Below are 17,435 nucleotides of genomic sequence, written 5' to 3'. Positions count from 1 at the left end.
AACAACCATTATTCTCGGATTTAAATGAGTAGCCATCTCGTATTAAACGAGATCCTGATACAATGTTCATGCTCAAAGCTGGTACTAAATAACAATTATTGAGGTTTAAAACTAATCCCGTAGGTAAATGAAGAGGCAGCGTGCCGACGGCGATCACATCGACCTTGGAACCATTCCCGACGCGCATCGTCACCTCGTCCTTCGCCAGTCTCCGCTTATTCCACAGCTCCTGCTTCGAGTTACAAATGTGAACAACTGCACCGGTATCAAATACCCAGGAGCTACTACGAATACTGGTAAGGTACACATCAATTACATGTATATCACATATACCTTTCGTTTTGCCGGCCTTCTTGTCTGCTAAGTATTTGGGGCAGTTCCGCTTCCAGTGACCACTTTCCTTGCAATAAAAGCACTCAGTCTCGGGCTTGGGTCCATTCTTTGGCTTCTTCCCGGCAGCTTGCTTGCCGGGCGCGGCGACTCCCTTGCCGTCTTTCTTGAAGGTTTTCTTACCCTTGCCTTTCTTGAACTTAGTGGTTTTATTCACCATCAACACTTGATGTTCCTTTTTGACTTCTACCTCTGCTGATTTTAGCATTGCAAATACTTCAGGAATGGTCTTTTCCATCCCCTGCATATTGAAGTTCATCACAAAGCTCTTGTAGCTCGGTGGAAGCGACTGAAGGATTCTGTCAATGACCGCGTCATCCGGGAGATTAACTCCCAGCTGAGTCAAGCGGTTATGTAACCCAGACATGTGAGTATGTGCTCACTGACAGAACTGTTTTCCTCCATCTTACAGCTGAAGAACTTGTTGGAGACTTCATATCTCTCGACCCGGGCATGAGCTTGGAAAACCATTTTCAGCTCTTCGAACATCTCATATGCTCCGTGTCTCTCAAAACGCTTTTGGAGCCCCGGCTCTAAGCTGTAAAGCATGCCGCACTGAACAAGGGAGTAGTCATCGGTACGTGCCTGCCAAGCGTTCATAACGTCTTGTTCTGCAGGGAGAACAGGTGCGTCACCTAGCGGTGCTTGTAGGACATAATCTTTCTTGGCAGCTATGAGGATGATCCTCAGGTTCCGGACCCAGTCCGTGTAGTTGCTGCCATCGTCTTTCAGCTTGGTTTTCTCTAGGAACGCGTTAAAGTTGAGGACTACGTTGGCCATTTGATCTACAAGACATATTGTAAAGATTTTAGACTAAGTTCATGATAATTAAGTTCATCTAATCAAATTATTCAATGAACTCCCACTTAGATAGACATCCCTCCAGTCATCTAAGTATAACATGATCCGAGTTAACTAGGCCGTGTCCGATCATCACGTGAGACGGACTAGTCAATGTCGGTGAACATCTTCATGTTGATCGTATCTTCTATACGACTCATGCTCGACCTTTCGATCTTCTGTGTTCCGAGGCCATGTCTGTACATGCTAGGCTCGTTAAGTCAACCTAAGTGTTTTGCATGTGTAAATCTGTCTTACACCCGTTGTATGTGAACGTTAGAATCTATCACACCCGATCATCACGTGGTGCTTCGAAACAACGAACTGTCACAACGGTGCACAGTTAGGGGGAACACTTTCTTGAAATTATTATGAGGGTTCATCTTATTTACTACCGTCGTTCTAAGCAAACAAGATGAAAAACATGATAAATATCACATGCAATCAAATAATAATAGTGACATGATATGGCCAATATCACATAGCTCCTTTGATCTCCATCTTGGGGCTCCATGATCATCTTGTCACCGGCATGACACCATGATCTCCATCATCATGATCTCCATCATCGTGTCTCCATGAAGTTGCTCGCCAACTATTACTTCTACTACTATGGCTAACGCGTTTAGCAATAAAGTAAAGTAATTTACATGGCGTTTCTCAATGACACGCAGGTCATACAAAAAATAAAGACAACTCATATGGCTCCTGCCGGTTGTCATACTCATCGACATGCAAGTCGTGATTCCTATTACAATAGCATGAACATCTCATACATCACATATATATCATTCATCATTCATCACAACTTTGGCCATATCATATCACAAAGCACTTGCTGCAAAAACAAGTTAGACATCCTCTAACTGTTGTTGCAAGTTTTACGTGGCTGAAGTAGGGTTCTAGCAAGAACGTTTTCTTACCTACGTGAAAGCCACAACGTGATTTGTCAACTTCTATTTACCCTTCATAAGGACCCTTTTCATCGAATCCGCTCCAACTAAAGTGGGAGAGACAGACACCCGCCAGCCACCTTATGCAACTAGTGCATGTTAGTCGGTGGAACCGGTCTCACGTAAGCGTACGTGTAAGGTTGGTCCGGGCCGCTTCATCCCACAATACCGTTGAAGCAAGATAAGACTAGTAGCGGCAAGAAAGTTGACAACATCAACGCCCACAACAAATTGTGTTCTACTCGTGCAAGAGAACTACGCATAGACCTAGCTCATGATGCCACTGTTGGGGAACGTTGCAGAAAACAAAAATTTTCCTACGGTTTCACCAAGATCTATCTATGAGTTCATCTAGCAACGAGTGATTGGATTGCATCTACATACCTTTGTAGATCACGCGCGGAAGCGTTCAAAGAACGGGGATGAGGAAGGCGTACTCGACGTGATCCAAATCACCGGAGATCCTAGCGCCGAACGGACGGCACCTCCGCGTTCAACACACGTATGGTTAGCGTAACGTCTCCTTCTTCTTGATCCAGCAAGGGGAAAGGAGAGGTTGAGGGAGATGGCTCCAGCAGCAGCACGACGGCGTGGTGGTGATGGAGCTGCAGTACTCCGGCAGGGCTTCGCCAAAGCACTACGGAGGAGGAGGATGTGTTGGAGAGGGAGAGGGAGGCACCAAAGGCAAGGGTTGAGAGGCCCTCCTTTCTCCACTATATATAGGGAGTCCAAGGGGGGGGCGCCGGCCCTAGGAGATCCAATCTCCTAGGGGGTGCGGCCAAGGGAGGAATCCCTCCTCCCCAAGGCACCTAGGAGGTGCCTTCCCCCTTTGGGACTCTTCCCTCTTGAACCCTAGGCGCATGGGCCTCTTGGGGCTGGTGCCCTTGGCCCATATAGGCCAAGGCGCACCCCCTACAGCCCATGTGGCCCCCCCGAGGCAGGGGGCCCCACCCGGTGGACCCCCGGGACCCTTCCGGTGGTCCCGGTACAATACCGGTGACCCCGAAACTTGTCCCGATGCCCGAAATAGCACTTCCTATATATAATTCTTTACCTCCGGACCATTCCGGAACTCCTCGTGATGTCTGGGATCTCATCCGGGACTCTGAACAATATTCGGGTTGCTGCATATACATATCCCTACAACCCTAGCGTCACCGAACCTTAAGTGTGTAGACCCTACGGGTTCGGGAGACATGTAGACATGACCGAGATGCTCTCCGGTCAATAACCAACAGCGGGATCTGGATACCCATGTTGGCTCCCACATGCTCCTCGATGATCTCATCGGATGAACCACGATGTCGAGGATTCAAGCAACCCCGTATACAATTCCCTTTGTCAATCGGTATGCTACTTGCCCGAGATTCGATCATCGGTATCCCAATACCTCATTCAATCTCGTTACCGGCAAGTCACTTTACTCGTACCGTAGTGCATGATCCCGTGACCAGACACTTGGTCACTTTGAGCTCATTATGATGATGCATTACCGAGTGGGCCCAGTGATACCTCTCCGTCATACGGAGTGACAAATCCCAGTCTTGATCCATGTCAACCCAACAGACACTTTCGGAGATACCCGCAGTATACCTTTATAGTCACCCAGTTACGTTGTGACGTTTGGTACACCCAAAGCACTCCTACGGTATCCGGGAGTTACACGATCTCATGGTCTAAGGAAAAGATACTTGACATTGGAAAACTCTAGCAAACGAACTATACAATCTTATGCTATGTTTAGGATTGGGTCTTGTCCATCACATCATTCTCCTAATGATGTGATCTCGTTATCGATGACATCCAATGTCCATAGTCAGGAAACCATGACTATCTGTTGATCAACGAGCTAGTCAACTAGAGGCTTACTAGGGACATGTTGGTGTCTATTATTCACACATGTATTATGATTTCCTGATAACACAATTATAGCATGAATAAAAGACAATTATCATGAACAAGGAAATATAATAATAATGCTTTTATTATTGCCTCTAGGGCATATTTCCAACATAAATTACATAGAAGTACCACAATTGAGGCATTGGAAGCAGATTGGTGCCAAGATTGGTAATTTTCACGTGTCAGTACCAAGATTGGGGCGAGCCGTTGCAAAAAAGACTAAAACTGTGTTTTATACGTATTGACAGAAAAGTTAACCGGTTGGGCCCGCCCGTCAGGCGCCACGCTGGCCAGTGCGCGCGTGCCCGCGCGCTAACTCGGACGAGCCTGGGTCGAGCCGTTTAGGGCGCCGCTGGTGCGGTCGAGACACACCCCGCTCACTCCCCCCCGCTCTGCTCTGTGTTCTTCTTCCTTCTCTCTGCCTCGCCGCCGCCTGCGCCCGCCCCTGCCGGCCGCCACACGAAGCTACCGCAGCCATGGTTTTTGAAGACAAGAGTAGCGACGACAACTCAAGCCTCCCGTACATGCACTCGGAAACCTCCACCGATGGGCTCAACCAGGTCAGTTACTCCATTGGAGCTAGGGTTAGGGCTAGGTTTAGAAAATTTTGGGGATTTTTCTATGTAGGTGGTCTTTGGTGTGAGGATTTCGTTTGATTTGCTTTGTCCTCGTCCGCTGCACATGATGCTAACTTGGATTTTGCTTGGGCAGGTGCCTTTCTCTCTTGAGGACCCGGCTTACAAGGGTCTTGAGCTAGATCTGATAGTGCTGTGCGAGAAGCATGGGAAGCCATCAGAGAGGCTTGTTGCATTTGAAGGAACAATGACCGGGAGAAGGTTCTTAGCATGTGCAGAGCCGGTATTTTTCTTGCCTTATTGGTTATGCACAGGATATGTTCATTGGAAGTGACAGAGTCTTGTTTGCCAATTGTGATTCAGTTATGTGTATGGTAATTTTGTTAGTCATGTATGCCATACTGTAGTGCTCATTGTAGGAATGGTGAATATTATGGTCAGTGGAGTGCATTTAGGCTAAATATAGGCTCAAGCATGCTCTGTTGTTTGCACATGAATGCTCTGTTGTGTGCATATGCTATTTATTTATGCTTGTATGCAATGTTGCTTAGTACTCACATTAGCCCCTCCATTAGCTGATGTGTGACTCTTAATAAGTAACTGTTGCTTACTGTTGACAGTAGGTACTGTCATTAGCTAGTTTGTTCCTGTAGGCTAATGTAGTGTATTTAGCTAGGCTAATGTAGTCTGGTTTGATAACTCTTCATTCAGTGATTTCTATGTTCCATTTGTTAGTGATATATGGCAAAGTAGTTCACTGCTAGAGTGGTAGTGCAGATTGTAGGATTCCATTATATTAATGGCCAATTGTAAGTTGGTTATTATGCAAAGTTGAATGGAGTGTTACTATGCTAATTATATACTGATCACCCTCTTGCTTAGCACATGGCTGTGCAAATTCAGTGTTGGTCAGTACCAACATTAGCTACTGGCATGAACTAACTGTTGCTTACTACTCATAGTAGTTGTATTGTACTAAATTTTGCCTTGTTATTTTTCCAGGAAGGTCAGAATTGTGGGTTTGTTCAGTGGGTTGATGAGCAGTGGCCCCCAACAATGGAGAATGCATTGCTGAAGCTTTGGTCAATGGTTGAAGAGAGCAAGTCTGCCAGGGTGAATGATAATCTTCAAAGTGCTTTAACTATTCACCATTTGACAGAAGAAAAGAAGAAGCTGGATGCAGATTATGACAAGTTAGTGAAAGATGTGCATCAACTTGTGGACTTTCAGCAGGATAGGGTTGTGGATTTTAGTTATCTGCAGTCAGCTGTCACATATCAGCACGAATGCAGAGCTGAATTGGTGGCTCGTAAGAATGCAGGAATGGCAAAGAAAGATGCAGCTACAGAGAAGCTTCAACAGAAGTATGAAATCCTGTGCAACCTGACAAGTGCTCAAGCAATTGCCATCCAAAACCTCAAGTTGAAGAATATGAAAGAGAAGGAATTGCTGAGTGAGGCTAAGATGAATTTGGAGTTGAAGAATGCAGAGTTCACAAAGTTTGAGGAGAAGCTCACCCAAGAGAAGCTAGAGTTGAAGTTCCAGGTTGCTGATCTGCTGAAGCTCAAGGAAAACCATAATGAAGAGAAGAAGATGCAAGAGTTTAAGATAACTGAGCTCATGAAGGCAGAGGAGAAGCTGAAGGAGAAGATCAAGGGGATCCAGGCCATCTTGGAGAACTGAACAAGATGAATTGAGATTAGTGGGCATTGCAGACCTTTTGGGAAGGATGGCTGGGCAATGACCTAGTAACTTAGAATTATGGTTGTGTAATGTATGGTTCTAGTACTAATTGTGAACTCTGTCTATTTATCTACCTAGTAATATGCTATTCATCCTTTTGTGAGAAAAGGATGGATTGTGCATTTGAACTCCACTATGTAATGTGAACTCCAGTGATGCTTATGTTAGACTGAAAATGTTTACATACTGATGCTTATGTTATTCTGATGGTTAAATGCTTCTTAAATGCATATAGTTACATATGTTAGAGTGATTCTTAAATGCTTAAATGCATTTGCAAAAGGAATAGTTTGTTATGGTACAGTGATGCTTTAGGTGGTTTCATCGACCCCGAGCCACCGTAGACCCTAGTTGATGGCTTTAGGTGGTTTCATCGACCCCGAGCCACCCTAGACCCTAGTTGATGGCTTTAGGTGGTTTCGTCGACCCCGAGCCACCCTAGACCCTAGTTGATGGCTTTAGGTGGTTTCGTCGACCCCGAGCCACAAAAACCCAAATTGATCGCTTTAGGTGGTTTCGTCGACCCCGAGCCACCATAGACCCTAGTTGATGGCTTTAGGTGGTTTCGTCGACCCCGAGCCACCGTAGACCCTAGTTGATGGCTTTAGGTGGTTTCGTCGACCCCGAGCCACCCTAGACCCTAGTTGATGGCTTTAGGTGGTTCCGTCGACCCCGAGCCACAAAAACCCAAAATGATCGCTTTAGGTGGTTTCGTCCACCCCGAGCCACCGTAGACCCTAGTTGATGGCTTTAGGTGGTTCCGTCGACCCCGAGCCACCCTAGACCCTAGTTGATGGCTTTAGGTGGTTCCGTCGACCCCGAGCCACAAAAACCCAAAATGATTGCTTTAGGTGGTTTCGTCGACCCCGAGCCACCGTAGACCCTAGTTGATGGCTTTGGGTGGTTTCGTCGACCCCGAGTCACCCTAGCCCCTAGTTGATGGCTTTAGGTGGTTCCATCGACCCCGAGCCACCAAAACCCAAAATGATGGCTTTAGGTGGTTTCGTCGACCCCGAGCCACGCTAGACCCTAGTTGATGGCTTTAGGTGGTTCCGTCCACCCCGAGCCACCAAAACCCAAAATGATGGCTTTAGGTGGTTCCGTCGACCCCGAGCCAGCCTAGACCCTAGTTGATGGCTTTAGGTGGTTTCGTCGACCCCGAGCCACCCTAGACCCTAGTTGATGGCTTTAGGTGGTTCCGTCGACCCCGAGCCATCAAAACCCAAAATGATGGCTTTAGGTGGTTTCGTCGACCCCGAGCCACCAAAACCCAAAATGATCGCTTTACACAACATATCAATAGGATCAACATATCAATCATATAAAGAACATTTTCAGCATACACAACATATCAATAACTCCATTAATATATCCAGCATATCAATAACTCCATTTGAGTACTCATCAACATATGAATCATAAAAAGAACATACACACTATGAAGATATCCAATATGATGAGTACTCATCAATAACTCCAAAATATCAATAACTCCAGCAATATATCCAATAATATATTGAGTACTCATCAACATATCACATGAAGATATCCAATAAATATGCATCCACATGAACAAAAGCCATACATGGCATTGATTCTTAAAGTACATCATCAAAGCAAGATCACCATTGTATCATAGGATGCAAGAACACACACATGAAGTACATCATCAAAGCAAGATCACCATTGTATCATAGGATGCAAGAACACACACATGAAGTATCTAGTTGCCACTTGCATAGAAGTACCTCCTCCATCCACTATGTGTAACACCAGCACCTGTCCCAGCAGTAGATGTGGATGGACCAGATTGCCTTGGGGCAGAGAATGTACCTCTCCCTCTCCCAGCACCTCTACCAGCACCTCTCCCAGCACCTGCAACTGCAGCACCTCTCCCAGCACCTCTCCCAGCACCTCTACCAGCTCCTCTCCCAGCTCCTGTCCCAGCACCTCTCCCAGCACCTCCTGTTCCAGCTGTTGGTGTTGTTGTAGGAGCTGGTTGAGAAGTTCTTGTTGCTGGTGTAGTAGCAGCAGCACCAGCACCAGCATTGGGATTCCTTGCAAGAGGCTTGCATAAACAAGAAGGAAAATGAGTTAGTACTTAAAAATGGAATGTACAAGAAGGAAAACATGTTACTACTTATAAGAGGATTACCACATGTTTGTTCTTCCTCAAAGCCAGCTCAGGCTTCAACTGCTTCATGCAGCTAGTGTACCTATGTCCTTGTAGTCCACAATTGCCACATGTTATAGTCCCCATTCTGGATGTGTCCTTAGGCTTTGAAACTTCAAATTTCCCCTTGATCATTTTCTCTTTCTTTCTTCCTCTCTTCACTTTAAATGCAGGTGGGTCAATGTCAGGACCAGGGGTCCTTGTCCAGTCATGCTCACCAGGAACTGGATAGATCATTGGTTCATAAGCTGCCACATAAAATTCTTTCTTGAAGAACTTGCTGACATAATCCTCTGGTTTTCTTTTGCCCTTGTTTATTGCTGAGATGGCATGGTTACATGGGATGCCACTAAGGTCCCATTTTCTGCACCCACATGTGTGCACTTGCAAGTTAACAGCATGGGTTTGCTGCCCACTTGTAACTTGCCACAAGTCCACACCAGTTTGAATTGGTTTGCAATATTTGGCCCTCTCTTTCTCAACCTCTAGCTTCTCACTATAATGGGGTGTTATGTCCCATCTAGCTGTCTTTGCACTCTCCCTATTCCTATGCCACCTCATCATCTGCTTATCCTTTATTCCATCACACATTGTCCTAATTGGTTTCTTCCTAACATCTAGGACATACTTGTTGAACACCTCAGACAAATTGTTGACTACAAGGTCAGTCTTGGAGTTTGTGTCAAATGCATGCCTTGCCCATGTTTTCTTGGGTATTTGACAAAGCCACTCCCAAGCTTCCTTACATTCAGCTCTAAGGTCATTCATTGCAATGTTAAATTTGTGTTCACTATATGCATAGGCAGCATTATCCATACACTTCTTCACATCTTCCCCCCCTAAACCCAGCAGTTTGAAAGTTTGCATAGATATGCCTAAGGCAGAACCTTTGGTTGCACTTAGGAAAGACAGCATTCACTGCATATAGTAGGCCCTGGGACACGCAATTAAACTAGCTAAGCTAATATCTAGCACAAAACAACCTTATAGGAACAAGGACATAAGATGCAAGCACATACCTTTTGCCTATCTGACATTATTGTATATGGACCAAACTGTCCCTCTTCTCCTCCTAGGCAGATTTTAAGTTGGTGTAGAAACCAACACCAATTAGCTTTGTCCTCTTGCCCAACAATACCAAATGCTAGTGGGTATATATTGCTGTTGCCATCTCTACCAGTGGCAGCAAGTAGTTGAGCACCAGTACTTAACTTAATGAAGCACCCATCAACACCTAAATGAGCAAGCAAATTCAATATTTAGAACATTCAAATGCATTTCAAGATGAAAAAATATGTAACTAATGCACAAGGTGAACAAACTAACCAATGAATGGTCTGCACCCCTTGAGAAACCCCTCCCTTGCTCCATTGATGCAATGGAACATAGCATGAAATCTTGGACCTGGATGGGGGATTTTTGCATTGTGTGTTGGAGTTACAGTAGTGACAGCTACTCTACTCCCAGGGTTTGTATCCATCACTGTCTGAGCATAGTCTTTCAACCTAGGGTATTGCTTCTTGTGGTCTCCTAGCACAACATCAATAGCTAGGTTCTTTGCCCTATATGCCATTGACTTGGGCACATCCACACCATACTTCTCCATGCAGGCATCAATCAAAGTCTGAATGCCAGTTGTTAGATCAGATCTGAACAGTGACTCATACTTCTGTGCAAGCCACTTGGCACTTACCCCTGTTGTCTCTGTACTAATAGGGCAAGTGCGCTTAATTCTCATCTTCTTAATTACAAAAGTAGTTTCGCCTTTTATAACTGCTGCCACCATAAAGAAGTTGCAATGTTTTTGGTTGCATTCTACAATTATTCTTTGATATGAGTTCCTATGATATCTGAAGTTTCTGCCTTGAGTGATGTGTAAGTTCAACAAAGCCTCTCTGAATTGATGTAGATCCAAGAAACACATATTTAGACATAATTACTCATGTGGTGCCTCCATCTTCTCATTGTACCATTTTCTAGGAGGCCTCTGCTTTGCCCTGCTCTTCCTTTTCTTTGGCAGTATAAATGACAATGGCTCATAACCATCATCATCAGCCTCCTTCAACAATCCTTTATCTTCTTCATCAGATGAAGGTTTGAAATCAGGTTCCTCCTCTTGAACTACACTTGAATGTGTCCTTGTTGTAGGCCCTTTCCTAACTGGAAGCTTCTGTTTCTTCTTCTTCTTCTTCTCTTCCCGTACAATTACAGTTTCTTCATCCCGTGAAACAACTTTCTCATCTTCATCCATTTGGAAAGGTTCCTCAACCTCTGTGTCACCCTCATAATGCAACACTTCTTCCACCTCAAATTCTTCATCATCTGTTTCTTCCTCTTCTATTTCATCATACTCTCTCTGCTTCTTTCCCTCCTCCATCTCTATATCACCAGCATCACCCATATAAAAAGGGTTTACATCACTGTCATCTTCACCTTCACAATCAGAACCACCACTGCCATCATATCCCTCTTCTTCTTCTATTTCCAACACAGCTTTCAGTTTTCCTTTTACATTCTTGCTCTCTTGTGTGCAAACACCAGTACCATGAGCTACACTGAAGCTGCTACTCTGACTTTCAAAGGCAACTCCTTCTTCATCAACAACATAGATGGGTGGCTCACTGAGATCATATAACATAGGCTCTTCATACACAACAGTGGATAATTCTTGCCTCTCAAACTGGCTGCAAAGAGGTGGAACAGTGGATAATTCTTGCCTCTCAAACTGGCTGCAAGGAGGTGGAACAGTGGATAAATCTTGCCTCTCAAACTGGCTGCAAGGAGGTGGACATGCTCTCACTAACAAATTTAAAACCTTACACTCCTCAACCTGCCTCTTTACTAGTTGCAACTCAGCATTACTCTCTACCATCTCCAATCCTTTCTCCCCTAAATCTGGATTCTCAGTGTGAAACAACAAATCATATTCACTAAATCCTTGGGTTTCCATCACTGCAATCATATTCATGTATGTCACATCTGAACTGTAGAGCTTCAGCTCAAACATTTCTGAAGCATCAAAATGGAACCTAACATCCAAAATGTCATCATACAAACTGCAAAATGAAATAACAGACAAAATTGGTTAATAAACAATTTTGCTTAACAGATAGGCTAACATATAAACAAAGCTTTGTTTAATTTAGCCTTGCAATATGAATAAACTAAACAATTACTACAAAATCAAACAATGTAAACAACTATCTCGATGCAACCATAATTATAGAGTGGGTACTTAACTCACAGCAAACTGATGTTTTGTATTTTCTTATAAGTAGTCAACAGAATTGTCCACTAATGGTGCTCTGCTCTAGTTAGGACTCATTTAATCCACTATACTTCTCTGCTCTGCTCTGGTCTAATGGTGCTCTGCTCTAATGGTGCTCTACTCTAGTTAGGACTAAGAAATAACAATGTAAGCCACTAATGATGCTCTGCTCTGCTCCAGTTAGGTAACACATAATGCTGCTCTGACAATTTGGACTAACAAATAACAATGTAATCCACTATACTTCTCTGCTCTAGTTAGGACTAGCTATTAGAGTGCTAAACATGCAGGCAGTAGAAACCTAACCCTAATGCCCAATTTCAGTGAGCAAGAATGGAACAGTTGACCACTTACAGAACACCACCGAAGCCATGAGTCCAGTGATGGGCGGTGCTAGGGTTGGCCACCCAAATTCGTGCCAACTGCAGCCTCTGCTCCATCGACAACGCCGGCTCCGCAAAATCTTCGTCCTCGCTACTGTACTCCGAGCTGGAGTAGCCGCCACTGCCATCGAGGCCTAAGCGGGGGAGGTCGCCACCGCTCACATCGCCCCGGCCATCGCCGCCTGCCGGAGTCGCCGAGGCCATCGTCGCCTAGGGAGGCACAACAGCCGGGGGGGGAGAGGAGGGCGCGAGGGAGGAGCAGCCGCGGGGGAGGTGACAGTGCCTAAGCACTTCGATCCTAGGCTACGGCGGCGTGCTGTGGCGGGCGGCGGGGCGGGCGGGGAGGCAGCCGCCGGCGAGGGTGCGAGGGCAGAGCGGGGTCGGGGTCTGGCTCGGTCGCACCAACGAGACCTAAACGGTGCGAGCCGGCCTCGTCCTAGTCAGCGCGCAGTTAGCGCGCGGGCTCGCGCGCATTGGCCAGCGTGGCGCCCGACGGGCGGGCCCAACCGGTCAGCTTTTTTGTCAATACATATAAAACACACTTTTAGTCTTTTTTGCAACGGCTCGCCCCAATCTTGGTACCGACACGTAAAAATTACCAATCTTGGTACCAATCTGCTTCCAATGCCCCAATTGTGGTACTTCTATGTAATTTACTCCTCGAGTGCACGAGTCCATCGAGCACTGCCTCGCTGATGCGCAGGCCCGGGCGTCCTTCGTGAAGAGAAGACCGACGCGCGGTGGTCGGCGTTGATGTCGAGCATCGCCGTCAAGCTCGACCTGCTCCGGACCAACGTCGCTGCGAAGAAAAGAAACACCGACCTAGCTTTCCTGCTGGGCGGGGCGGACATGCTCCAGAGCACCGACGAGGCGGTCAAGGCGTGGTACTTGGCGGAGCGCGGCCTCATCCTGAACCAGCTTCCCTCGACAACGTCGTCGACGCCGTCGCCAAGCCCGCGTGATGACGCCTCCACGTCGCCCAGCAGCACCGAAGCCGCGCCGACACCGCCTAGCGCAGAAGCAGCTCCGACACCGCCAAGCCCGCACACGCCAACTCCGCCGACGCCTGGGGCAGAGCCCGCCGAGTAATGCGTTGCGCACGCGAACTTCTGCCGCTCTATTTTTTGTACGCCTGACTATATCCGATCGCCGAACTGTGACTTGCGATTGCCGGACTTGTGGCGTCTTTTGTGAGCGGGAACGACCAAGTTCGAATTTTTCGCGTCCTGGGGACGGCGCCTGGGGCGTGACTAGGAGCTAGATCGCCCACAGAGACCGAACTAGCGTCGGTTCGCCTTCAAACTGTTTTTTTAACGCCCTGGAGGCCTAACGGCTGGAGATGCTCTAAGAGACATTGAGAATGGTTCACCGGCTACCTTGATGATGATGTAATCAGTGCCGTGACCGGCGATTCTGCCGTCTTAATGGAATAAAGCTTACGCGCATCTACCTCAGCACAGCAACCACATTACTCAATCCGTGCCGTCGGTCGGTTGATCAACGGCAGGAGTCGAGACTTGCAGGCACCGTGCAGCAGGGCAATGCACCGGGCCGGCGGAATATATCCCTCCCCTTGTAAAAAGGAATGGAAGCCGACAACAACCACCTTCAACGGCGGCGACTCCACCCCACGCGCAAAGGAGACCCGAGCCGAATCCGCCCACCAAATCCCACCCGCGTCTGCCGCCTCCGCCTGCCGCCGGCGAGATGATGATGCTCGTCAACTGCTCCGGCTGCCGCACGGCGCTGCAGCTGCCCCACGGGGCGCCCTGCATCCGCTGCTCCATCTGCGGCGCCGTCACCAACGTCGCCGCGCCCCCCGCGCCCGGCCCCGTCGCCGACCCCGCCCGGGGCGCGCAGGCGCCGGCGCCGGCGTGGGGCCCGCCTCCCCCGGCCGCGCACGGCCGGAAGCGCGCCGTGATCTGCGGGATCTCGTACCGCTTCTCCCGCCACGAGCTCAAGGGCTGCATCAACGACGCCAAGTGCATGCGCCACCTGCTCACCACCCGCTTCAGATTCCCCGACGACTCCATCATCATGCTCACCGGTAAAATTCTCGCCTAAGGTGTTTCCTTCGCTGTTATCACCATGGTTGGACGTTAAATTGCCTACCCACAGATCCCCGTGTCCGTGCTTCAGCATGTGAAGCTATTGTCTTCTATCTACTATTAGGGTTAGGATTGGATAGAGTAGGGGGATTGGGGAAGGCTTTGCGCTTTTGGATTCATTATACCTGCCTGTTAGCTATTTACTACCCCATGCGACCTGTGATGAATGTGTAGAGGAAATGGGGGATGACGAGAAATGGTAATTTGCGTCATTGGTATCGAAAGGGCACATCAGAATATTATTTTACTGGCCTGCAATTGGGTTAAGAAGAATGATTGAGGTAGTCGTTTATGGACTGGTTTGATCCATTAGCCGTCAATCATGAGCTTTGTTATTACACCTTGTTAGTTACTTATCGTTACAGGAATCTTATCTAATGAAATGCAAATGCTCATTTGTCTATTACTTTTAGCTATTTATACTGTCTATTATTCCAAATACCGTAATTAGTCAGAGAAAAGGAAATGCCATTCCACAGGCTGGAACTATCCTGTCCAAACCGAATCTGCAAGATTTAGATTGTCTTTTTGTCAAGCATCTATTCTTTTGTGCTCTGTACATTTACTGGGATACTTGATGATAATGTTTTCTTTCTACCACTGAACCTTGATAACCATTATATTTCTACTACTGAGCCGTTGATCAGAATGTAAAGGCTGTATGATGCTAGTTTTGCTTGTCATTAGGCAAGCTGCTACCGTGGATCTAGATTGTCCACATAATGCATCTTTCACAATATAGGAATGCCACAACCATACTAGGTGCAGAGACTTCAACTCTAATTTTTAAGAATATTCTCTTACCATGATATGTTGTTACATTGGATTTAGATTAGGTAATCTAGTAACTGCAAGTTTTTGATTGATTGTAAACTCTCTGGTACATGTTGTTAGTTTTCTGATGATATCTACTGCAATTTTAGCTCGTCCAACCCACAATAGTCATATGCATATGTTACTTTATTGTTTTGCAGAAGAACAAACCGACCCTTACAAAATCCCAACAAAGCATAACATAAGGATGGCCATGTATTGGCTTTTACAAGGTTGTCAACCTGGAGACTCATTGGTGTTTCATTATTCTGGCCATGGGGCGCAACAAAGAAGCTACAGTGGAGATGAAGTTGATGGGATGGATGAAACCCTCTGCCCGTTGGATTTTGAGACACAGGGAATGATTGTGGATGATGAGATAAATGCTGCGCTTGTTAGACCACTTCCCCATGGAGCTAAACTTCATGCACTCATAGATGCTTGCCACAGTGGGACTGCACTTGATTTGCCGTTTCTCTGCAGAATGAGCAGGTTCCTATCTTGTCATGACAAATTACTTGTTTTTTAACCTAAAATTGAATCTTATTATCTTGAAATACTTTTTACCTTACTATCCTTGCAAGAAACATGAACTCGTGTTGTTATAATTACATTAAGTTCATGATGATATATTTTGGCACTTGATTAAATTTTCTACCGGAATGTCATTTAAAGACAACACAAGCGAGCTAAAATCTTCTTCGCCAACTTTTTCAGTAGTTTAATCTGTTCTTACATGTTACATCCCTTAAGTATCAAATCAAGTTGTTATGTGATTGTTAGCTGTTGTTTAGTGTCATATTTTTGTAGTCCCATGACAGTTTTCCATATCATTCAGGATTGCAGCATTTTCAAGATGAATGCTCATAAAAATTGTCCATGGCTTATCAGTTGAAATTTTATCTAGCCTTGGATAGTGATGTGCTTTTTGGAGACGGAATTATAGTACTAGTTGTATGCTTCTTCTTGTAGGTTCTGTTTGGGCTCCGTCAATGCAGTGATTAGTATAGATCTACAGAGCATCAAATTCTTTCTATATATCCGATGTAGTGTATCTTCAGCTAAAGTTTCTTACCATTTTGGTACAGAACTGGGCAATACGTATGGGAAGATCACAGACCGCGATCTGGTGTCTGGAAAGGAACTAGTGGCGGGGAAGCTATTTCATTTAGCGGCTGTGATGATAATCAGACATCAGCGGATACTTCAGTAAGCTCTGACCTACTTATTCTCTCTACTATTTTTGTGATTATAATAAGAATTTCTTTGACAAACCATGCTTTCATGCAGTTTATTTTACTATTTTCTTACTAAGGTTTGTTTTACTCTGCTTTAACATGTGATTCACTTGGAATTTTCCCTATCAGGCCTTGTCAAAGATCACTTCGACTGGCGCAATGACATTTTGCTTCATCCAAGCTATTGAACAAGGCCAGGCTACCACATATGGGAGTATCCTGAACTCCATGCGTTCGACAATACGGAACACGGGAAGTGGTGCCTCAATGGCTGGAGGTGGTGCGGTTACATCACTCATTTCAATGCTTCTCACAGGGGGAAGCGCTAGTACTGGTGGATTGAGACAGGTAACTTCTTGGGGTTGGCATATGCATCTAAAAATATCAGTATATGTTGTTTGTTTTGGCTTATTGGTAGGTGGAGTTACTTGGGAGCATATTTTTCAGTTACGTAGAATCATCTTTTCAGTTTGGCAACAATATTGACTATTTCTGTCTATTCCTGCAGGAGCCACAGCTAACTGCATGTAGCACATTTGATGTGTATGCGAAACCATTTTCGCTATGATACATTTGTGGTATTCTCCACTGCCTTCTGTGATTCTATCATGAGTCCGGGTTTAAACTATCATGTACAGCTAGTTGAAATGGCTCCTCCATATATAGAGCTAACTTTGTATTATTTGATGCTCATATTCGAATTAAAGTGTTTGCCCCCTTTGAATTGTTCCCTGTGTGAGGGATTCGCCATTTCTTCTGTCACTCAGACCACATAATAAGATATGGTGCAGGGGCTGGAAAGATTTCAGGTTAATTTACAGTTCATTCTTATCCGTTCATTTTTTCTCTTTCTGAACTTGGAATAATTGCATTTTTCTATAGTTAGTATTTATTTGATTTTGTACACATCGGCCAGATCTGAAACCTAGCTAATTTGGCCGACTGTCAGCCCGACCATGTAATACCACTGCTGGGAGTACGTTCTCCAATCTTGGAATTTGAAACAGTGCTGCTCCCTGTGTTTTAACACAAGGTTTCACTGATTTCAC

The 17,435-nt window shown here is 45.8% G+C and overlaps 1 protein-coding gene across 1 annotated transcript; it reads left to right on the top strand.

Moving 5' to 3' along the window:
* The first annotated feature begins 13,807 nt into the window (after nucleotides 1-13,807).
* LOC125513641 (metacaspase-1) lies at nucleotides 13,808-17,225 on the top strand. The gene is made up of 5 exons (XM_048678805.1): nucleotides 13,808-14,274; nucleotides 15,310-15,640; nucleotides 16,237-16,357; nucleotides 16,516-16,734; nucleotides 16,895-17,225. The coding sequence occupies exons 1-5, from the start codon at nucleotides 13,935-13,937 to the stop codon at nucleotides 16,952-16,954; spliced, it is 1,071 nt and encodes a 356-aa protein (XP_048534762.1). The 5' UTR covers nucleotides 13,808-13,934; the 3' UTR covers nucleotides 16,955-17,225.
* The last annotated feature ends 210 nt before the right edge of the window (nucleotides 17,226-17,435 follow it).

This window comes from Triticum urartu, chromosome 1 (genome assembly GCF_003073215.2).
Source record: "Triticum urartu cultivar G1812 chromosome 1, Tu2.1, whole genome shotgun sequence".
In the NCBI taxonomy this organism is placed as follows: Eukaryota; Viridiplantae; Streptophyta; class Magnoliopsida; order Poales; family Poaceae; genus Triticum; species Triticum urartu.
The sequence above is the reverse complement of the archived record's forward strand: the minus strand, read 5'-3'. Positions and strand labels throughout refer to the sequence as shown.